General features: G+C 42.6%; 1 protein-coding gene across 4 annotated transcripts in view; it reads left to right on the forward strand.

The window, feature by feature from the left end:
* LOC101868407 (arginine-glutamic acid dipeptide repeats protein) overlaps nt 1-24639 on the forward strand; it is a 223918-nt gene that overhangs the window by 46945 nt on the left and 152334 nt on the right. For all 4 annotated transcript variants that reach the window (XM_034068167.1, XM_034068169.1, XM_034068170.1 and 1 more), the window contains exon 2: nt 23072-23542. In XM_034068167.1, coding sequence (XP_033924058.1) covers nt 23218-23542 — 325 coding nt within the window. In that variant the 5' untranslated portion in view covers nt 23072-23217. The remainder of the gene's footprint in view (nt 1-23071; nt 23543-24639) is intronic.

Genomic DNA, 24639 nt, shown 5'->3' on the forward strand with positions numbered 1-24639 from the left:
TGTTTTTCTGCTGTATACTGACTGTCAGGATTTGTGATCCAAGTGCTGGGTCTTCTGTCCTAAAGGGTTTCTGAACCAATAGCATCAAGTAGGGCATTTTTCAGATAAATAGAGCTTGGCCCGAATTAACTTTCTGCTGGAAAACTCTTTTGGAAGTTGTTAGAAGAAAACACTGATTTAAATACACACTGGAGCTGAAGTTCCCATCTATGATTTGCCAGGTGTCAGCCCCCATTCAATTAGAGAATGGAAGTGAGGATAAATGCAGTGTGGTTGCATTGTACTGGATTGGGGATTGAATCTCAGCTCTGGTAGGTTTGGAGCTCTCACACACAGCTACTTGGTTACAAAGCTGATTTTGAACTGGGTCTTTGCAAGCTGGGCTCTGGTTCAGAGGCTGTTGTAGGATGAGTATCATGAGTGCGCTGTGATCAGTTTGTATTGATCGGAGCAGCCTTGCAATGAGGCAGGGGCATTAGAATTACTAATCGGCTGCTTCAGCTGCCTTACTGGGTTTAGGGACCTATTTCTAGGCAGCAGAATAGATTTAGAAGTTGGATCTTTGTCTCCTGAAGGACTCTTGTGCTGGAGTACAAAGCATGGTAGAAATATCTATGGGTAAATAGAGGGAAAATATAAATCTACAAAAAATAAGCAGCATCTGGAGAGACTAAGTTGGCAAACAGTACTTGAGGGTGTTGCTGTAATTAACTGGGTCTATGAATCTTGATTATTTTCTTCTTAAGCTTGGCTTTGTAAAACCAGCTCTGAGAAGGTGTACGCCCTTATTTCATAGGTAAAATGCTACTGCACGGCTAGGAAGTGGATTTGCTTGGCAGGGGAAGAAAGAGTCCGTTGCCCTCAGGTAATGGATTGCATAGATGACTTGTTTTGCATGCTGTTCTGCAAGGGAAATAGCACAGCTTTGCTCTGAAACGAAGTGGGTACTGGCAGCTGAAAGGTCACAGGCTGTGGTGGTGAGGAGACGTTGTGAGACTCAGGTTTGCAGGAAGACGGGCAGTAAGAGAGGAAGATTTAAAGAATGGCCAATTAAATGCAATTAAAAGGGCCGGGTTTTGCTGAGCGGATGAATTTCTGCCTCTGATGGGGGTACGGAAGACATCGGAGAGAGGGCTTTAAACAAAATGGCTTACTAATTGAGCACACCGCGGCGCAGCCCTCGGGTGGAAGTGCCTCAAGGTAAAGCGGTGTCACTGCCGGGCAGCTCCTCTGCCGCCCTGGGGATGCATCCCCTGCACTTCCCCATCGCAATGCTCCGCGATGGGGCTGGGACGGACGGGACGGGTCGAGGCCGCGTGTCCCGCTCCCTGCCGTCCATCAATCACAGGCTCCCGGGGAGGGGGCGGGGCTCCGTGCGCGTGCCTGCACCGGCGGGGGGGGGGGGGGGGTATCGGCTCCGGGCCGGTGCGTGCGGGGCTCAGGCTGCGGGGCGGGCTCCGCGCCGGGTTTTCCCCCTTGCCTTCGCCTCCCGGAGGCCGCGGGTTCGAGCCCGCGCTCCGCCGCTTGCTCCGCGCCCCGGCCCAGCTGCTGGCGGCGCGGCGGAGGGGCCTCCTTTTGTTCGCCGGCTGCGCCGCCTCGGCGCCCCCCGGCCCCGCTTCCTGCCGGCCTCTGCCCTCCCCTCCGCCGGGTCCGCCGCTCGGCACCGGCTTCCTCCGCTTCCACTTCCCATCGCCTCCCCGCACGCTGCGGGGGGAGGAGGACGGGTCCGGCGGGGTCAGGCTGGGGCTGCAGGCGAGCGGTGAGCGGCCGGTGCCGTCGGGGCTGGCCGTGGGTGAGTGCCCCCTCGGTGCTGGGAGCGGTGGGACTGGTTGGAACGACGGGTTTGGGGCGGGGGAGCGGGTCCTTAGCTCGGGTAACCGGTGCCTGACACGGAGGAGTTGAATTTCCGAGAGGGAATTTGTTAGGGTTGCTCTTAAAGTTGACTAATTGTTACCGAGCCAATGATAACACAGAAAGCGCCTGGATGGTGGAAAAGGCCTTAATTCTCTCTTCCCCTTTAGGTTATTCCAGTTATTTTTTCCGTTCAGAAAGAGTTGGATCGGCTCCGTAGGTGAGGTGATAGTTTTTATTGGCCTTGGGAAGTTCAGGGCGCTGTAGGGACGGAAGGGTTCTCTCCAAACCAAATGCTTGTGCATCCTGCTGTGCTTGTTGAGACCCTCCGTATCCTAAATAGAAGTAGTGCAAGGCTGTGCTGTGCTTAATTCTGTGTTTTGTGTAAGTAAATGAGATAAAGAGATGAGGATTGCATTTTCCTTATGCTGAAAGTACTTTTCCCCAGCATTTGATAAGGTGGAATGTCTTTGAAGTACTAATCGGTACAGTATGTGGTGTAACTGTTCCCCTTTTTTAGCCATGTTTAATCGTGGTTTAAGATCATGATAGCAGACCTGCTTGCCCACTGTGTTTCCTGAGGAAGAAACCGGCTCTTCTTTGTTTTGCCATTGGTTTTAAGCTCCTCTTGAGTCCATGCGGCTTTGCTTGGCATGGGGCATTGTGTGGCTGCTGGCCTCGCTGCCATATGGGCCGCTTCTAACCGGGTGTGCATGGAGATGGCAGTTGACTTCATTTATTATTGCTTTCAAACTTCACGTTAGGCATGAAGTGGAGAATAGGATCTATGGAGTGTAGTTTCCAATGCTCACCAATATGTTTCTTCTGGGAACTCGGTTGAAAGTAAACGGGATTTAAAACCCTGCAGACGAATGCTGTTCCAGTGTAAAGCCGTTAATCTGCAGGCAATTAGTTCCAGACGTGAGACAACTCTGCGTTTGTCTGGTTTTGTTCTTGCAGGCAGTTGCATTTTGGAGTCCTTGTGCCTCCTGCCTATCACCAGAGACGGTTTAGATGCTTAACAGCAAGTTGGGAACGGTGTTAGGAGCAGCCTTTGAAAGCCTTTATTTGTTTTTCCAGCCCTGTAATTTAGTAGTGTTTAAACTATTTCATAAAGATCTCTGGGACCGGTGAGAGGTGGTTTTGAGTCCAGGGCACTTGAGTGTGTATTGTACCCTGGCAGGCAGCTCTCAAATGCCATTTGATCTGGCTGCTCGCTGGAGCTGATGAGGATTACCCAGTCCCCCTCACTGGCTGATGCATCAGCCAGTGTTCAATAGTGTATTTTAAGACATAAACTGCATGTTTTCACTTTAAACGTCTTTCCAGAGAAAGGCAGTTAAGAATGTGTCTTGTTTTGTGGTTAGGATTTATGAATTGAGGCGAGGGCTGACGTAATCTATCCTACCACTTCCTTTGTGTGTGTTTTATAGTTGATAGTGCTTTGTTTCACTTAAAATAGCCAGGGCTCTCTTCTTAAATCCTTTTATTTCTCCTCTGTGCTGTGGCTCCTTCATGGAGCTTGAAGAAGTTGTGTGTGATCATGGCTCTTTGAGGAAATGGTTCCTTCCTTTTGTCACTAAGGTTCAATGAATCGCTTGTATGTTAAGTAGATGAGACTTTAATTTTAATTACCAAAATTATGTATACAGCTGTTCTGTCAGAATGCATCGGCTCTAGCAGTTTTACTACAGGTTATAGATAATCTGTTAGTGTGTTTCTCACCCCCCTGCCTTTGCTTACTTCTATTTACATAAAGGTGACAAGATGGGGCTTTTGTTTCCTGATGTGAGTGGTTAATAGCTCATCTGTGGGAGAGCTTTGTTTGCATTTTGGGGTGTGGGAAGAGAATAAGCTATTTATAATTGAGCTAATCCTAAACCTCCTTAGTTTTTGGGTTGAGAGGGTTATGCTACCTCTTGTTTTGCTTAAGAGTAGCCACAAGGGATCCTCACCTTGCTAATTTTACAGGGTGAATGATGTTTTTTCTTTCCTCTTCCCTGTTAAATGAGTTCCTGCTGTATTGATTGACCTGTGTGTAAGTGAAGCACTTAAAGGGTGATTGTGCTGTCTAGCTGGAAGAAAAAACCCACAACAAACCTGCTTTTAAAGTGTAGAAACGAGGCCATTTCTTTTTGGCACCTGAGATAATGTTCATACTGTGAAACTTTGATTTAATGGACTGAATTTCATCAGGTGAGGAAAATACTCAGATCTTCACAAACTCAATGGAGTAACCTCAGCATCAACTCAAAGTACAGCCTGATATTCAGCTGTACAAAGATACTGAGGGCCTAAATTAACTGCTTGGTGGTATTTGATGTGGCTCTGAGTGTTAGGTCAGTATGCATATGGTAATCTAACCTTGTTCTGGGATTTGTTCAGGCGATACAGAGAGATGGTGATTATGCTGTGTATGCTGAATTAGGATTTAAACCAGTTTGTAAGTCACTGAAAACCAGTATCTCAATAATTTGTTGCTATGTATGGACATGCTGTTTCACCTGAAATCCAGTTAACAGCAGAAAAACAATTGTGAAGGCAGACTGTAGAAATAGGATTGTGTTGAGATTATCATGAAATGCTGTTGTGGCCAAGTGGTTTTCAAGTTAAGGATTTTCCTTTGCAGCATTAGCCTGGGCTCTGGCAGATGGAGGGATTAGGTGGTGTTGCTGGAGTTGTTAGTCCCTGGTGCTTGGTCTTGTCCTACAGTGGCCATCATCACCCCAAGGCCCAAAGTAGTGGTACCTAAATCATGCGTGGAACTTGGATTTGAAGTGCCACTGCTCTCAGCCACATGTGCTGAGTTAAACTGATTCTGCTTTAGCTGAATGCACTGGGCAGAAGATAAAAGGAATTCAGGAGCCAAGTTGCAAGTGCTCTGAGAGCTCTTCCTTAGGGGTGTGATTGGTGCTGGTGGCGGTTGTTGGTTTCTGTGACTCCATAGGTAAGAGACCTGTAACACTGGAGAGAACTATCGGCCTATTCTAGGTGTTAGGAAGCATGAATTCCATATAGCTGTGGTGTTTGATGCAAGCACTCTGCACTTTGATCTCTGTAAAGGCTACAGAGTAGCATTGGCTGCTTTGCTAAAGTGGTGGCTTACAGATGTGATGGGGTCAGTCCACAGCCCTGCATATTAGTTCTGTTAATTGCTGTGGGCTGTAACATCTTGGCTAAGATGTCATCTTCTTGCTTGAATTTTCTGTTAACCTCCTGTGTCAGATCAGTAACTAACTGACAAGAACAGAGTGGCTCCAGTTTGCATTTTAAGAGTAAATAAGAGAAATCACCAGAGATGGCCAGAATAGGAAGCTACCTGATACTCTGATGTGAATCTTTAATATTGATAGTCGACTGCATGAATCTTTAAACAAAGCTCTTAATTTCTGTGTGCAGAACAGTCGACATCACTTTACACACAGCTCTGCAAGGGGCAGCAGAAGTGGCTGTGGTGTACTAGGGGAGGTTCTTCAGTTTGCTGGTCTTTGTACATCATTGAGCTGCATGTACTATGGATAGAAGTGTTCAGTGTAATTCCCCAAGTAAGATGGGAAGGCATTTTTCTTGGAGTAATTTACTACCCAGTAACATGTAGATTAATGTGCAAGTGTTTTCTAATGTAAGATGGTTACAGAAGGGGTGTTTTAGGGAAGCAGGGCAGTGACACAGAAGCTGAATCACAGCTGGCATAGTGCGTACTGTCATGTCAGCTGTCCCTGCTTAGCCTTGCTCCTTGTTTTCCTGTTTCTCATGTTGGTGTGTGTATTTTTCCCATAACAGATACCTCCATTACTAAAGAAATCAAAAGCCTCTATAATGCTATAATACTCTCAATAAAGTAACAAATGGACAGGACCCATGAAGAACTTCCTATAAGGTAGTTTTCAGTCAGTGAAAATATGCAGCATCTTTAACTGGATCAGAGGGAAATCTGGTTTTTCTACTTCAACTTTCTTAACAGAAGTGAAATTCTTTCCAGAAGACTGGAGGAAAATAATATTTATTCCCAAGTTAGCCTGGGGTGGTGGTTTGAGTTCTGACCTTTGGATACAAAGTGAGAACAAATAGTGTTGAAAAATGTCAATGATTAAAACAAGCTGGCCTTCTTTAGGAAGCTGTTTTGTCAGGTTTTGCCAGGAAAAGGTCCGGGCGATTGGATAAACATTTTGCTACTGGAATAAACAGTATTTGATTGTGATGGGGAGATTTTCTTCAAACCACATGGGGGTTTTTTATATATAATGGTGGGGTTGGAATTCAGGCTTTTTCTAATGTTAGCAATAGCAGGGGAGAAATGGTGGTTGTAAATTTAGCATTAACAATGTAGCTGAATACTTCTCTTGGGAAGTCATGGCAAATTCTGAAAGCAAACTTGGTTTGATTAGGCTTTTTCTGGCAATGGGATATCACTTCCATTTTCATATAGGATGCCAATACAGTGTGAAATAACAAGTCTGGAACCCATTAGTGTCAGTTCCTGAAAGTTGGATCTTTGCAGCTAGTTCAGTCTTTCCCTCTTTTATTTAGTGAACTGACTGTCAAAAGCTGTGTGATATGTTGCTGCCTCTCTAATGCCAATGCCAGTTTTGTACGTGTAGTAACGTTGTTCTTTAGTGGCAGTTTGATTTTTCTTGATTCTAGCAATAGAACAATTGCTTTGGCTCTGACAGTGTTTTCTTTGTGAGTTTGCTTATTTGTAGAGATCAAAATGAGTTGTTTTTTGAAATAAAGCTAATTTCTGTTAATAGGCAATAGGCATTTCAGCAGCATCTGGAGTCTAAGTTCCTATTCTGTTTGGATGCTTAACATTAAAAGCACTTAGTTGGAATATTATTGTCACGTTTTGGGTGTTAATCCTGGGTTGGAAGGTCAGGGCTCCTGTTTTGATCATTGTTATTGGGAACTGGAGGAAGTTTTGCCCTGCATTGGCTGTTTCAATCCATAGTTCTGTCATCTCTGTTCTTCTTCACCTAGCTAATAGACTGATGGCAACTTACAAATTACATAGCTTTATGTTCCTGCTTTACTGGGGAGGCTTCAGCCTGTTAATCTGATCAGTCTACAAAATCAACATAGTTACTTAAACCAGGACTAATATGTTAGTGTGCATGGGAAGCTGCAGATCCAACCTTGCATGCGGCGGACCAGTGCATGGGTAGCTCAAGATTACTCAGGATATGTCAGTCATGGTTGGACACTCCCTGATTGCCTAAGCACCCTTTTCACACCAGATTTGCATACCCCACTCCCCCTTGGTCACTGTGCTTGTAGTAAGCATGGTTAAAGCCCTTCCCAAAATCCTTGCTCACGAAGCCAAGCCATCAATATGTTAGTTCTGGCTATGAGAAGCTCACAGGCTTTCTGTTCTTGCCAGTGCTCCCTCCTGTATGCTGCTTGGGAAACTGCAGAAGCCCAGGAGACAGCAGTAGGTATTTGAACCTGAGCACAGGTGGGGCCTTGAGACTTAGTAGTTTGTGTTTTTTCAGGTGAAATTCCTTGGATTTAGTCAGTGGCTGATGACTAAAAGTGGCCTCAGCAGATAGTTAAATTACAAGACACCGTGACAATGACTGAGCCGTAATATAAGACTCAGTATAATTCAAGCACATAAGGTTGGGGACTTTCTTGTTTTAAGGATGTTTGACATAGTAAGAGATCCCTGTAGAATTTCCTCTGCCAGGCAGTCAAAACATAGTGTATTTGCTCCATTTCCTGTTGAAGTCTAACAAGTGAGCTGAAAATCAGATTTCCCCTTCCTGATAATAAAGCTATTCCTTTGAGATTAGAGCTGGAATGGATTTCTTTTATATTTATATGTATACACAAACACACATTCCTGCTTATTAGTTGAATGCTCTTCAGTAATCGTATGTGTTGGTTTGTGTGAGAGTATGAGGAAGAGCATACCTAACCTGTGTGTTTGATACTAACTGTTGTAATTGGCTTAAAGCTGGAGACAGCCTGTGCTTGTGCAAAGTCTGGTATAAAAGAGGTAAGAGCAGCCCAAGGTTATTAGATCATTTGGAAACTGATTACCCTTTCACAGTGTAATAAAGTAATTATGAATAGTGTATGAAAATTGGTAGCAGTCTGTTTCAACATTATGACTGCCTGTCTTTAAAAGGAATTGCATTGTCCTCTTTGGTGTTGATCTTACGATTTGCATATTCAGAGCATGTTAGATATTTGCCACTTGCAGCTGTAAATGGTAAGTAGCATTTAAAACCTCAAATTATGCCATCTGTTTGTATAGGTTTTCTGTGGGATTTTTCAGTTGCTGATAATATTTCACCTTGGGTCTGCTCCCTTTAGAATAGGACACACCAGTGTTGCTGAGTGAATCTGAAATACATTGTGGTTTAAATTGTAAGGGTTCTTTTATGAATGGATGTAGTAGTTGCAGCTTCATCTGTTGATAGGGTGTTTCTGTGCAGCCCTGATATAAGAAAAGGTGGTGTTTGGGAAGAAGCAGTCGTGATGCTCTATTTTTATCTCAAGTAGCACATGATCAAATACTCGAGTACCTGGGGAATATCAATGTGAATGTTAAAGATCAAAATAAAAGGTAATCTGACTTTGTGCACACATGAGGTCTGCGGCTTTGAGTGATGCAATTTGCGACTAAAATATTGTTAATGTGAAAAAGAATTATAGAAACCCAGCCTGGTTTGTGTTGGACGGGAGCTTAAAGCCCATCCAGGTCCAACCCCTGCCACGGGCAGGGACCCCTTCCACTGGAGCAGCTGCTCCAAGCCCCTGTGTCCAACCTGGCCTTGAACACTGCCAGGGATGGGGCAGCCACAGCTTCTCTGGGCACCCTGTGCCAGCGCCTCAGCACCCTCACAGGGAAGAGCTTCTGCCTATGGTTTCTAAATCAGGACTGGAACAGTTCATGTTGGGATTGTGTGTTCTCTGTGGGCTTCCTTCAGCAGTCCCATCCCTGTGGGCAGGATGTGTTAGCTGCCTTCAGGCAGTTGGTGATTTACTGGAATTCAGCAGCATGCCCTGGTTACGGGTACTATGTTGGGTCTTATTCTGGCAGGGTGATAATGAGGGTGGAGAAGAGCAAGCAGTAAACTCCTGCATCATGTCACTTCTGTCTGCTGGTCCTTGGGGGTCAGAGTCTGTATTTGAGGGATTCCTTTAATTGTCTAAAGTTTGCCTTAGAAAGACGTGGAACTCCCTGTAGTTGGTAAAAGCCATCCTTCAGGAGTTTTGAAGCATGGAGTCAATAGTAGAAGTTGGGATGAAGCTGAAGATGTACATGCTGAACTTTAGAGTCTGACTTTTATTGTAACCTAACCTGCTGTATAAAATTATATTCTTGGCATAATTTTTATTGAATCCATGCTTTTGGCTGAGTGCTTTTCTTCCAAGGACATCCTGTGATAGCTGAGATGCCAAAGGGTAAATTGAACTATCTTGTTCCGTTCCATTCATGTGGGAGTTCAACAGTGGTTTAGGATTTCAGGAGCATTACAGAACTTCTGATAGCAAGATCTTTGCTCAGAACATCCTCAGGTCATGATGAATATGGAGAGCTGCTGGTAGAGATCAATTGTAAGCATTCTGTGTCAGGGTAATGCAATTCTGAGGTCATTCTCTACTCTATGAAACCCATGCTATGATGTGTAGTGTAAAGTTGATGTGGGTCTTGGAGAGCTGCCCACCTCAGCTCTGTGGTTCCCTGGGCTCTGCTGGGGTTATTGCTTATCATGTTCATTTTGGTGCTGGCTGGTACCATGAGAATCCTGGATTTCAGTGCAAAACCCATGGGAGTGATACAAGTGGGAGCTCAGTGTAATGCAAGTACAGCAGCATCTCTGCCCATGCACATCTGTATGAGCTTCATTAAAATGGGGTGAACAGACTCTCCAGTCTTTGTACACTAGTACAAAGCCATGACTTTCAGCCAAACTGGTGTGTCAGGTTTCTATCACAGCCTTTATCAAGTCTTCACCAGGCTGCTTCAGAAGAATACATCAGTTCCTCTGCTGTAAGCTGAAGAGCAAACCACACAGAAGGCTCCCTTTGCTATGTTCCTCCAGCTTTATTAAGGTTCTTAAAGACAGCTGGAATACCCATTGAAAATACTGAACTAAGCATGAGATTCTGCGTTGCTGTTTTGGCTATCTCAGTGTCCTAGGGACCTCCAAGCAGTCCAGACATGCTTTGTGAACACTGGTGGTGGTTTCTTCAAAGCTGACTCTTTAATGTGGTGTGAACATATAATGTGTACTTGTTGCTTGTTAGGTTTGAGTTTGCTTCCATGGACGTTCTAAAGCAGATTAACTATTCCTAAGAAGACAAACCACTCATTGCCTCCTATAGATAAGTATATTGATGGATGATGAAGAATAGAAACTTTCCCTGTGGTTATCTTTAGGATGTGTCTGAAACTTTTCCTGCCTCTTACAGCCGAAATTGTGCGTGTGAGTTCAATTTAGTTTTGAGGCATAGTAACTGAGGAGAAGGGTGGTTGTGTGCTGGGTTTTGTGTTTGTTTTGTCTCCAATGAAATGAGGATTTTTGTCTTGGAACTCTTGTTGTGGGTTTTGCTTTGTTTGGGGTGGGGTTTGGCTGTTTTGGGGGTTTGGTTTGGTGTGGTTTTATTTCCCTCTCTAAAGAGGCTGTTCCTTTGTGGAAGCTTTTTTAAACTGAGCAGTGAGTGAAGCTGTGTCTGGCTCAGAAGTGTTGGACAAAGAAAATAGACACAGAACTAGTGAAAAATCATCAAAAGTATTTCACTTGGGGCTGAGAGCTTGATAAATATCCTATAGGAGGTTATCTTGGTGTTTTCTTTGCCTTATCCATGCTATTTGATACTGAAATGCTATATACATAAGAACTATTTCATGTTCTGAATAAAAAAATACTTAAGTAATTTTGTGAAACCCAAGTTCATTGTGATTCACATCATATGTGAAGAATCAGTCTGCAAGTAATAAATCTCACCATGGCTGTGTATGTTTTCTCATGGGAAAGGCTACAGGACTGTAGGAGAAAACATGCTAATCCCTGCGGTGTTGAGTAGGTTTAATTGGGTCCCAGTTGCTTGGGTAACTGGCACTTGGTGACTGTAAATCTGTAGTATTTGAAAGTAGCTGTTAAGTCAGCTCCTGATGAGGTTGGTCAGTGTTCTAAGACAGAACTCTGTTGCATGATATCCTTCTGAAATCCTGCTTGTTCAGTTGTTGAATGCTCACATGCAGTGAAGGATGGAATCTTCATAGACCGGACTCTTCAAAGGTACGCTCTTACAAGGACAACTTTATTGCATCATCCTTATAATAATGTAATTAGTCTTGCTGTCTTCAGTTGCCAGAGGGTCACTTCAGGTTTCTACTTGCAAGGATGAGTGGAATATGGTAATCCTAGTTTGTTATTGTGGGGATAAAAAAGGTCTTAGAAGATCTTCCTTGGTCACAAGTTGATTCAACATTGCTATGAGCAATTAATGGTGTTCTGCTTAGGTTACTGTCTTGTCCACTGCAGACTGCAAGTATCTTTAGTGGTCTTTGAATGTTGTTTCAGAGCTCTTGCTGGTCTAACCTTAAAATACCTTGAAAATAGAGTTAAGTATTTCATAGTGCTTCATTCAGGGAAATTAACTTCCATTTTGAAGGTATTTTCAGTATATCTAACTTATGTGGTCTTCATTTGCATGTCATGGCGTATTAGCATGTAATCATCAAAGCTAAGGAGATTTATTTTGTGTGCTTATTCTTCTCTTTAAAGAAGAATCATCACAAAGGATGAGTAGTTCTGGATTTCATTAAAGAGAGCAAGGCACACAGACACAAAATCACAGTTTTGTCACAGTACCTTCGCCACCTCCTGGTTACTGTTGGTGGCAGATGAGATGTGGTGATACTGCAATAAGAATGGGGCCACCAGATTTTGTGGGGCTGAATCATTTCCTTTGCTTATTCTGTGCTTAATAGCTTATGGTCTAATTTTGCCACGTTGTTCTCAGCAGTTTACAAGATTAGAGCTAAGTACATTAACGCAACTGTATTGCCATGTCCTGTTACATGAGATCCCATTGCTTTAGTCATGTGATAGTTTGGAGTATCTACTGAGAGTACAAGTTCTATTGATGTCTGAAGCGTGACCAGAGTCAGAAGTTACTTCATGCAGTGTTAAAATACTTCCTCTTGGTTTAGATCAGAAGCAGACTAATCACTTGGAGCATTTCTTCATGTTTTCATCCTCTCCTGAAAGACATGACCAGTTATGAAGTCCCTTTGAAATGGGTTCATTAGCCAGCTGAGTACTGATGGGATTGTTCTTGTAGCACAGAGACTGCTGGTTGAAACATCACATTTAGTGTTGCAACTCCTGATGTGGGAGACGTGTGAGTTGGTCCTTTTTCCAAAGTACTGCTTTAGATCCGATGAAGAATTCAGTTGGTTGCTGCTGGGGATGAAGTTTGTTATTATTTCTTGCTGAGTCCTATGAGGATAGTCTTGAGATGGGTTACTGCAGGTCTCCAAGGGCCTTGAGCAAGTCGGATGTATTCATGGATACCTCAAAGACACCTGTTTTGGGGATGAAAACACATTGCAAGTCAAATGCCAATATGGAAAGCTTTGGTTTTCTATCACTTAAGGTCATACAAGAGATCATATGATCTCTTGAAACATAGCTCCTCTTTGCAAATACCTTTTACCATGTGTATTGAAGTCTTCAGCAGGAATATAGAAGGATAATAAGCTGGTGTGTAGGCTCACTGCAGGCAAACTTGTATTTAAGCAGTAGACCTCTGTTTCTGTGCTTGTGCTCATTCTTCCTTCACACAGTATTATGTATGTTTGCTTTTCAAATACTCCTGCTGCTTTTGTAGCAGAACCTGTTTGTGTAGCTGAAGAGTATAAGGATCAAAGGTCATATTTAGACTAGGAATGATTTATGATTTTAAATACGAAGTATTTCTTCCTGTTTTCCATAAATGCAAGAAAGTGAGATGTATTTAATACACTTCAGTTGTTAACTGGTATGAAATGAGGCAGAATATGCTGTAGACTGTCTATAATGTGAGGCAGAGATCAAGGCTGCATTTCACACATGAATAAGCACACTTAATCTCATGATTACAACAGTGTGGCTGTACTGGGAAGAGAGGCTTTGTAGGAATGCAAATGGTGACGTCTGCTCTGTCATTAACCAAAATAAGCTGCTCCTTAGAGAAAATGAGACCAGTGTCTGAAATCAAAGACAGTTTCTCCAGGCAGAAATATCATCTGTCTTGATGCTTATGTCAAAAGTGTATTAAAATAGTGGTCAACAAAAAGTGCCCTGTTAATATTGATCACTCGTTCTGATAATGTTGGCCCAGTTTCCCATTTGTCACAGAGCAAAATCTCTTTGTTTTTGCTGTTGGGGAATTCCATGCAGTGCTTCAGTGGCACAGCTTTAGTCTTGTAGATGGTCCCTGCAACTCCTGGGATGCTGCTTTCTTTAGAGAGAAATAGCTTTAATTATAGCTGCATTCCAGTGGCAATGTTTGGTCAGTCAGCTCCTTGCAAGAGCCCACCCTGCAGTTATCCTTCCATTTTAAGTAGTTCAAATAATACACAGGCAGCTGTATGGAGTTAAAGAAAACACTTAATGTGGCTGCAGAGCAGAGTTTCTGCCTTCACTGCTCCAAGGGCTTGTCCAAAAATAACCTCATCTACTTTTCATTTGGGTGATGTAAACTAAGATATCTGGGAGGCTTTCTAGAAGGTGAAAGGATTGAGAGGGCAGCTGGCTGTTAGCCTTCTAAAAATGAAACATCCAGTGGAGAAAAGCATAGGGAATACAGGGAGTGACCTACAGGGAATGACAGTTTAGTAGGTTATTTGTAGATATGTTGTAGAGACGAATATGAAATGTAGAATGGAAATTGGAATGAGTTCTAAGTGGGTAGAGTTCTGGATGTAGTGATGTGTGCAGTCACCAGCAAGGCAATGATGGTCTCATTCTGACAAACACACACAAATGAGTTCTTTCAGTACTATGCAGAACTCATCTTTTATCTTAAAATAAGTGACTTCCTAGGCATAGATATGTGATATCCTGGTGACTTTGACAGTCAGACATTCTTTAAACCTAGAGCTGCTCTACAATGGACATGATTCCATTTCTCGGAAGCATTCTTTAGTGTTACTGTTAGCTTGGTTGCTATTGTGTACCAGGAATTCTTCTTTATGCTTTGAGTTCTTTGTTGGTGTTTCCCTGGTCTGAATTTACAGTATGTCCAGTATCTGAAGGGGGCCTACAAGGATGCTGGGCAGGGATTCTTCATTAGGGACCATAGCGATAGGACAAGAGGTAACAGGTCCCAGCTTAAGCAGGGGAAGTTAAGGTTAAATACAAGGAAGAAGTTTTTGACTGTGAGAGTGATGAGGTGTGGAAATAGAATGCCCAAAGAAGTAAATGCTCCATCCCTGACAGTGTTCAAGGCCAGTCTGGATGGAGTCTTGGGTGATGCGGTTTAGTGTGAGGTGTCCCTGCCCATGGCAGGGGGGTTGGAACTGGATGATCTTAAGGTCCTTTCCATGCCAAACCATTCTGTGATTTTATGTTTATATTTTAGCTAATTTACTAATCATACAACAGGGTTTTTTTAAGCACAGACTTGTCTGTCAGGAAATCCATATGCATGATTTCAAGGTTGATCCTTTTTGCTTCTCAAAGTCTGTTGTTTCTGGAACATTGTGATTTACCAAGAGAAAGTGCCATTTATTTGTTGGTCCCATTGCAGGTCTGTGGTGGTGATGGTGGAATGGTTGCCACTGCCTTTGTTTTGGGTTCTTCACCCTCATCTCTCTTTCTCTTACCTGTGTTTTGTTGACTGAACGCTTGTCCTGCAGATGCAGCGCTGGTTTGGTGTGATTGCAGGAGGGAAAGCAAAGCAATAATGCCTGATATAAGAAGAAGCTGTTCCAAATAATCTGCTGTGTCTCAGAGCAAGTTCTTGTTGTAAGTTTTTGTTCTGTTGTAAATGTTAAGCAACCTTATAATGCAGATGTCTTCTTGGCTCCAAATGGCATGAAATTCCCTAGATAATAGTTCTTGTTATAATAGCCACTCTCTACAGGTCCCTTGGGCCTTTTCTCCCCTAAGAGCCTTTTAAAGTGAGGGAACTATGCTGCATTATATGGACATTTTAAACAAAATCCTCCTTTTAGAATGGTGTTATGGGATGACTGCTTTACTCAGACCTGCATTGTAGTAACCATTTCCATTAGCTTGAATGACTTTAGAGAAAAAGAAGTAAATCCATGGCTTTGTGTTTACTGTCTGTAGATCATTGTTCCCATATGTTATGAATATAGAGGCCATTAAACCAGCTTTTTAAATGACTAGAGGAGTTCTGAGCATCATGGTTTAATGGAATGGGTCAGTACAGTGGGCTGGGATTTGTATTTGTGTACTATAGCCATCATTCTGCATCTTGCTTGCTCTCTGCTTTTGGGATGGCCACAAACCTGCTTAGCCCTTGAGCTTCTTGGGGTGTGAAAAGGGTGTAGGGTTTGGGAGGTGCCTTCTTCAGTGTTTTATGTCTCACACATGGTAAATGAGGGGAGAACTCTTCAGGTGGTGACCAAACTTAACAGCCTCACATCAAAATGAGCATGCAGACAGCTCCTGTGTTCTTGTGGTGTTTGAGATTCCTCATCGAACAGTGGCAGAGCGAACAGAAAGTCCAGCTAATTTAGCTTTTAAAATGGGAAATCTCCCTGGGAATACAGCAGCTTCCTCAGACTATTGATTTTACGTTGCTGCTCTGGAGTTAATGTGGGGAAAATTTGTGACTTGGTTGGAATTCCATTACTTTTATGGAAGCCTGTGTGTAAAGCTGTCTAAAAGCAGATGTTCTCTGAAAGCTTTTCTCAGATCACTGTTAAGAACCTGGTACATAAATTGCCCAACCATTTTCAGAGGAGGAAGAAGCTGATACTCTCACCCCAAGTATTATCCCTGGTCTTTCAGTCTACTCCAGTGTCAAAGCTGTCTTGTAAACCGTTGCTCTTAGTACTGAGTGGATTTATGACCTTGTCCTGGTTTTGGTTGCTTTCTGAGTAAATATTTAAAGATACTTGAGAGGTTTTGGACTAAAATGAAATGAAACGAGTTCCTCCTCTGAAAATGTGGCTCTAAAGACGTGCAAAACAGCCTGTCATTTTGCAGTGATTTCTTCTTGTGAAATCTTGCTTTGCTGCTTTTCTTCTGTTCCTTCCAGTTTCATAGCATCATTGCAGTATTGAAGAGAGGGACCTGTGATCTTATCTAAGCTGTCATCCTGCATAGCTCCTCTGTCAAACAGACCCTCGCCCTGGATTTCAGAATGATGCCATAATATCCCCAGTTGGAGCATATCAGTGTGAAGAGGTGGAATGTGGAGTGATAGAGTGCTGATATGCAGCATTACACAGACTGTGATTTAAAAGCTGGCAGCTAGGAGCATAGCTGGGGTAAGGTATGGCTGAGAAATAGGAGATCTCTTGGTTTTCTTTCTCAGGTCAGGTTGGGTAAATAGCAGGGCTAGAAAATGTCCCTGTCATGAGAAACACCTCAAATTGTCTGTGTTTATTCAAGTGAGGATCACTTCTCAGCTGTGAGATGCGGATGAAGTCAGTGCCTGTTAGCTTCTCCCTGCACACCAGCTTCTTGAGCCATTTGGGGATGATTAGTAGAGAGCTGATCAGAGGGAACCAACATGGTTTTTAATTGCAAGCACTTTGAGGGCTTACAAGAGCTATGGACTGTAAATACATATATCAGAATGACTATTGCTGGCTGAAGTGTTCCAGTGCTAGATTTGTGTTATATCAACATACCAGTGAAGGAGAGAACGAAGAGAACTGGGAAGAGGTATTATAATTCATTGGAGAGACTATTAAGAGCTTTTCAAAAGACTTTGAGTAAACCTGCTTCCAGGAGGGTCACAAACTAGTCCCATGAGTAGTCAAGAACAGGCAGTGGACCCTTCAACACCTACTTGGCCGTGAAGCTGGGAAGGCACCAGCTACATTGGCTCAGTCCCAAGAGGAGAGTCATAAAGTGCATGGGAAGAGAGGAGGAAAATTAACTTCTTTACTAACCAGTGCATTAATGCTGTAGGAAGCAAGGTTCTGTGAGTATGTATATATGTGTGAGAGCTTTAGAAGCCAATTATCCTCTAAAGCTTGTGGAAAACTTAGTGGATGAAACTTACAGGTTGAACTTTGGGAGGTCAAGCCCATGCACTTAATGGGCTTTTTATAGAAGGTGGGATCTTGTGAGGTGTGAACTGTATAGAAGGTACTCTTTTGTGTACTTGAAGCAGGGTGTGTGTATTCAAGCTGTAATGCTAGTGCTGTAAGCCGATAGTCGCAGTTTAGTACTTAATTCTGTCTTCATTTTCCTAATGTTATCTTACCAGGGTTATTTTCCACAAACGATCTTGGAAGTTTTCTTCTTCAAACCCTTTGAGGATATGGAGGAATCTTAATGGGCCGTGGTTTGGTTTTTTCTTTCCTTCTTTTCCTTGACATCAACATTAGCACAAGTGCATGAAGGAGCTCCGGCAGCTGCAGCACGTACTGTCTCTAATCTGGCATTTGCTGAGAACAGTGCCTTTTTATCTTGCGATGCGAGACTAACAGCTTACAGAAGAATGGTCCTGTTGTGTTTATTAAGGCTGGTAACACATGACCAAACAAATCTTGTTAAAAGATTTATCTGTCTGGCTTAAATAAGAAAAAAGAGCTCTTCTCTGTATTTTTAGTTACCCTGTGCACTTCAATGCCTTCCTGTTTGTCTCGCAGCGTTTCTGTCGGACTTGATTTCACTTTATCTTTCAAACCTGACTCTTTGATACTAGTTAAGAGGTTTAAGTACTTAACGTGAAGAGGAGGTATGTATGCCTTTGGCTTTGATAATGTTTTCTAGGTGTATAGATGAAATAATTGTGGAGCTGGGTTGTAACTGCGGTTTGGCCACCGTAACTCGCCGTGCCTGGATCTGACTGTAGCCCATTTCTTGTGGGCAAAGAAGTATCCTGCTCTCCTGACTTGGATGGGAGGATGTGAAGGGTTTTTGTGTCCGAACAAATGATAACACTTTAAATTAGATATAAAATGCTGGGAAACAACCTCAACCAGGTGAATGTGGGGTAATGAGCAGTTGAAATAATGGTTATGAACTTCTGCATGGAATTTATTAAACTAAGTTTGAAGGTTAGATCTTTTCTGCTTGATTTCTCAGAAGATACTTCAATAACCTTTTATATTGCATTTGAAGATGCATAGGTAAATGCAGTCATATTCATTGTGACATCTTTTGTTCTCTCTGACTTTGGCAACAGAACTGAAAGGGTGAGAGGGTCAGATCTAACCCCGGCTACTATGGGGTTTGACTAGAGAAGGACTAGTAAGATGATGTATGTACATCCTGTGTCCTGCACAGTGATTGGGACTGTTGTGTGCTGCTTTCTGCAGTGACTCAGCTCTCAAGTTGATGGCCAAATAGGTGAAAGATGTACAAGATCATTTCAGGAATGAAGGGAATGTAACTGCGGTGCTTCTCTTTGCACTTGGTGTGCACTGAAGTGTTCCCCTTAAACTTCTGAGGGCAGAGAACTCACCCTCGAGACCTGTCTGAAGTTGGTGCAGCTTCATCTTAACAGAGGTAAGAGCACTTGGATCTCATTTGCAGTCAGGTATTTGCAGAGAACAGAAAGCAGAGAACAGGAGACTTGAGTGAGTAGTTTTGCAAGCATATTTTTGGCTTGTGTTTGACTTCAAACCAGTGGCAGATAACAAGGACCTTTCATGTGTGATGGCATACTGGCTAGAGGTCAAGTTATCCCATATTGGATTTAATAAACTTACTTGAATAAATGGGTACATCCTGAGGCTCTAGTTAAAAAACAAGCAATAATAAAGTGTGATTGAAGTGAAGCTGATATTTTTCCTTAGGTTGTTTTTTTCCTGGCATTGAACAAATAACATACAAGAGCTATTCTTCCACTCCTGTCTTAGCCTTTGTAAAGTGAATGTTCCCCTTTTAGCTTAAATGACTTTTCCAAGATTAATTCCCTATGGAAGAAGCAGTAAACTTGTATCAAAGGCAGTTGATGGTCTTCAACCTGTGGTGCTGTAATCTGATTTTGTCTGTAGTATGATGACAGAACAGCTTCTCTGGTGGTTGTTTGAGACAGTGAGGATGAGGGAAATCGCTGGAAACCCAAACTATGGAGTCTGCCAAAACCCACTTGAGATGTTCAGTGTATTTGCTTCTGCTGTCCTAATGCAGATGTGAACATGTGTGTGATCACTGTGTTTGGCAATATCCATGATGTGTTATCCCAGTTTGTGTTCAAGAAGTAAAAGAAGCCTCCCAGTACTGATGTAATTTTGGTGATGGTTTTACTGTTGTGTGTTCCATGTTCAAGCATAACTACATGTAGAATGATGAAAGTGTTTAACCCACCACCACATCTGTAACTGATTGTGTTGGGCCAGCATGGGCTTTACATTTTGGTCAAGAGCTATTAGGCAGCATTTACAGCTTTTGAACGTGGAGTCAGTCATATTCTCCTCTTTCAGTGTGGTTGGGAAGAATATGGGAGATGGAGTTTAGATGATGCAGTATTTCAGTTGTAAGCTCCTTTCTGCTCTTATGGTTGAAGAGATCCATCCAAACATTGGGAGTATGCTTGTGTTGTAAATAGCTGTTTGCTTTTGGTTTCTGGTGTTAGTACACAGAAGGTGGGAATGTAGCAAGGGGTAATGTACTTCACTGTAGAGGTGAAATGCATCTTGGAATCTTTCAAGCATGTTTGGGTAATTGCTTAAATCATGAAGATTACTTATCAAATACTTCTGTATGGTAATAATGGCTTAATTATGTGGCTGCTGGTAAAACAGGTCTTGTATTACTGCTACACAGTTGAGTTTGTGCAACAGTAACTTTCCTCTGTAGTTTTGTCTTTCCTACTCATGGTGCAGCTGCTCTTAAGGCTCTATGACTGCTTTATTCTTAGACAGAAGTAGTCATTGTCTGATGTTGGTTTAATTCTGAAGTATTTCTGAAATTGAGTATTTTTTTAATAGTAAAATAATCTTGGAAATGTGATACTTTGGTGTAAGGAAGTTGAGCAGTGTTTGTGATGAGATTTCATCACTTGCCGTTTAATGCTGCTTGAACTGGGTAGACACTGATTGTATGAAGAGGCCTCCTGTACGCTCATAAATACATTGGCTTGAAAATGACTTCTGTATGGGTTCTGAAACAGGAGCTAGGAGGAGGGAGGGGGAAAAACCTCATAATAATTGGAATTAAAATGGTTCACTTAAAGTAACTTCCAAAGCGAAGCCTGGCAAGGAGCAGCTTGCACTGAACATGTGGCTGCTCATTGTTTGCACAGCTCTGGTTCCTTGAGAGTTAGTGAATGTGAGGTGGAGCTTAGCGTGTTTCAGGGTGCAGATAACATGAATATGGATGAATTTCAGACAGGAACCCTAAATTCCTTTTCCCCTTGTGTTTAGAGATGTGGGGTGGTTTGCAGGCAAGGGAGGGTGCTTATGTGCACTTTGCTATGCCAGAAGAGGGGGGTGATCTTTCATGATGTTGAAACAGTGGTGATACTGAGATCTTCCACTTGGAATATATACTCCCAGCCTTGAGAGAGGAGAGAAAAGCTGATGCAGCTTCTTGAGGGACACTTGACTTGAGCCTCTTGATAGAAGTTGTGGTAATTCTATCATAAAGATTAGTGCTTTATGCTCAGGAGAGAGAGCTGAGGAAAGGTTGTATGTGGATGGGACTGTTGTAAGAAATGTTTCCTGAATACAGTGTCTGTTTGCCTGTATAAGGAATAAAGTGGCTATTATCAAAGGAGTGATGGTGGAACATGAGAAGTCATTTGGTTATAGCTGCTTTGCAATTAGTCACTACCTGTGTATATGCAAAGCATTGTTAGCACAACTGGAAAAAGAAGAGAACAGAAGGTATTTTTCCATCATGATTTTATGCAGCTCAGACCTTCAGAACCAGTAGTACCTGTGCTGGTGGTAAACCTAACTGGTAAACTGGCTGGATTTTATCCATCCTTGCAAACAGTTGAATACATTTTTAGGTGTATTCTGTATCCTTTAGTTTCTGATCTCTAAAGAACACATAAAGATCTCCTGTACTTAGGCTGAGATGCCACTACTTGTAAATTTGAGATTGGAAAGTAATTAGTTTTCATTCAAAATGAATAGATTATTTACTCTCTAAAGTGAGTTTTGTATCGACAACAGGAGAAAAATCCCTCAAGCTTGCTGCTGGGGAATTTCCTATCCTCTGGAAATTTAAGGCATTTCTTATTGAGTCCCTGTAGACTATCGCTATTATGTGCAACTTCTCTGCCATATGACAGGTTCATTGTAGTCTCCTCTACTGGAGTTTCCTTGAATTCCCCTTGTGTGTTATCAGAATGATGGCAGCTGCTACAAAGAGGGAAGAAAATAGAATCATTTCCTACCTGGATGATGGGTTCATTCAGGAAACACCTGAGAGATTCAAGCCACAGCCTGAATTGCATCAGCAAAAGCAATCTGTCTCTCTGGCTATTTCCATTGCTGGTAGTAGTAGTCAACAGGGAGAAGAATATTGTAGTCTAAGATTCATGTTAGAGTGAAGGAGCTTCAGATACACAGGATCACGGACTGCTCAGCTGACTTCTGAAAATCAAAGTAGTCCATTTGCTGCTCTAATGTGGTTTCAGATGTTTAATGCCTGAACATTCAATTTTCCTACCTCCCTGACTTCCATGATATAGCATCCTACACAGTGGACTAATTTCAGGTTGCACCAAATAGGAGCTTCCTGAAAATTTATGGATTGCATGTGGGTAAATTCAGCTTTATTGGAGAACTAGGGGAAAAAAGGTAACTTAGTTCTGTATATTGGATGCTCCCTTCTTGAAATACCCTTCTTTCATGAGCACTTAAGAGAAAATATGGTATGATTCATGTTCAGTAGTAGCTCTAAGGGTTCAGACTGCTGCTGCTGAGCAGTATTAAAGGGCACTTGTGAATACTGCAATCAGTGCAAATTCACTAGAGCCTTTCCAGAGAAGGTGATGGAAATCTAATGTATGTGCTGCTGGTTGTCACTTTAATGGTCTGTCACACAATCTGTTAGTCCAGATGATTCTGATTTGACCAATAGAAAGGATATTTTAAGGAAACTCTTGGTTTTGAGTTAAAAGAATAAAGGATGTAACTGCAGAGGGCTTGTGTTCTTGCCTTTTACTTGGCTGAGGTACAGGAGTGGAGTCTCACTGGGATTTAACCCAGGCTGAGGGTACCAGGGGATGTTGGTGAGTGGCTCTGAGTTGGTAACAGGGAGTTGTTTTGTGTACTTGGTGTGGTTTGAGGACCCTGGCCCAATGATTAGGGAAGTAAAACCATGGGATTATTTACTGTATTCTTCCCCAGCAGGAAACTGGATGTGTGAAGGTTATGGGTTATAATATCCTATCTCCATGTGTTCTGTTACAACCTTTCATGCTTGCTTTACTGATTTTGATCTGGAAAAGCAGATTTTGTTGGTGCACTTGTAACTGCTGTGGCTTGGTTTCAGTTCATTAATTCTTGTAATCTTTGGGTTACAGGTTAGCTCTATTTCTGGAATAGCAGGGTAGGGGCAAGCCTTTGGAACAGATTGCCCTGGAGGTGGCAGATGGCATCCTTTCCTCTGTACCAGCTTTATAGGGCAGCCGTTGCTGGTGGTGTGGAGATGCAGAACAGGGCTGCCATTTCCTACCCTTTGTTTGCTTTGCGGCAGTAGAAGTTGTAGACTTCCTTTCTTGCCCTTATCCCTTCCTAAATGTGTGTGTGGGTTTTTGGTTCACTTGGATGCTTCCTATTTAGCTTCTGGTCTAGAATCAGTGTTCTCAATGAGCACTTCCCATGCAAGGAGTTGTCATATTTCTGTAGTGAACAAAATAATTCAGGGCTTGTGAGATCTACGTGAGGATGGAGACAGCTTCAACCATTACACAGACACTTCCTAAGTTAGTGTTCTCTTCCATGCTTCAAGAGACCACCTTGTGTGTTAGTGCCTGGTGTTTTCCATACTGAATTGCTTTAGGATGTGGGGTTTTGTTTTGGTTTTAATTCTTGCTTTCAGAACTTGAAAGAATTTTGAATATTAACATGAGCTTTTCCCCTCTTTCTTCCCTCCCATCCTTCAAGAACCTTTTTAAAACGCTGGGGTTGTTGGAGTGGTTGAATTTTTCCTGGATTTGAGTGAGAAATTCAGAAGACTGAAGCCCAGGCTCACTGTCTACCTTTCACGGAGGCCCAGCCGTGAGAGGACAGAAGAAGGCACGTGGCGAATCATGACAGCAGACAAAGAAAAAGACAAAGACAAAGAGAAGGATAGGGATAGAGACCGGGATAAGGAGCGAGACAAGAGAGACAAGGTAAGGGAGAGCGAGAACTCACGTCCTCGCCGGAGCTGTACATTGGAAGGAGGTGCCAAGAACTATGCGGAAAGTGACCACAGTGAAGATGAAGACAATGACAACAACAGTGCAACCACGGAGGAGTCCACAAAGAAAAGCAAAAAGAAACCACCCAAGAAGAAATCCCGCTATGAGCGAACGGACAACGGTGAGATAACGTCCTTCATCACAGAGGATGATGTTGTGTACAGGCCTGGAGGTAAGAGGTTCTTATGTTTCCTTCGAGTCATTGTGCACCAGAGCTGTCAATTAGTTGGCTGCAGCACACAGCAGAATGGGCTGTCTGTGAATTTACATGATGATTGTCCTAGGGGCACGTTGCCACTTCTCCATTGGAGGCACTAACATAGATACACATGCAAAAGCTTTTGACTGTATCTTGTTATATCTGATTCACTGGAATTAACTTGGCTCTTCTTTGAAAAAGAGGCACCTTTTTTCTCTATCTACTACATTAATTATCCATGTAGCATGTGGCATCTCTGTCCCTGGGAACTCAAAACTAAATTGCATAAAGCATGGAGTGCTTTGCTTCAGCTTTGAAACGAGTCCTGACCTGAGACTGAAATGGGCTGAGACAGAGATTAGACTAGGTGGTATAGAGACCTTCCAACCTTTCTGACAAGCTTTTCTGTGGATCTGTGATTACTTTGTACAGCTCCTCTTTGGTTTGTGAAATCTAAATTGGATGACTTAAGATCTTGTGCCTATTATGCCATTAGTTTCCTTCCCTCATTAGTAGCTAGCTAATGGCCATGCACAGCAGCTTAGCTATTGGTGAAAACAGTGTCAGCATCAGTGAGTATCTGGGATGCTGGGACAGAAGCAGAAGCTGGCAACGCGCTCTGGATGGCTTGAACACGCTGTTTAATTACTGCCAAGGTTTTTAGGGTCTCATTAAGGTCTCAAGATGTAACCTGTGGCTGTTGCCAGCTGACTTCTTCCTCAGAGTGAAACTGTACTTGAAAACTACTCCTCAGCTACCTGCATTCCTCATTTTTGAGTGAAAGCTTCTGTGTTCATCTATTAAAATGTTGACTGCAGTTGCTTGTTCCAACCACAAAGCCATAGTTATGTTTGGTCTTCCTATTGAAAGCACTGGCTTAAAGGCTCTGGTAGCTTTGTATTGCTTTTCTGTTAAAGTATTAATAGGAACACTGCTGGAGTAAAATAAAGATGGATTCAACCTCAGAACCATGGGAATGAATAAGGTGAAATCTTCTGTGGCTTCTATGAGGTGCTGTATATCTGAAGTACTAAAATGTCATTGTGTGAGTACAGATGTAAATGTGCTAA

The sequence above is a fragment of the Melopsittacus undulatus genome, chromosome 12, assembly GCF_012275295.1.
Source record: "Melopsittacus undulatus isolate bMelUnd1 chromosome 12, bMelUnd1.mat.Z, whole genome shotgun sequence".
NCBI classification, from domain to species: Eukaryota; Metazoa; Chordata; class Aves; order Psittaciformes; family Psittaculidae; genus Melopsittacus; species Melopsittacus undulatus.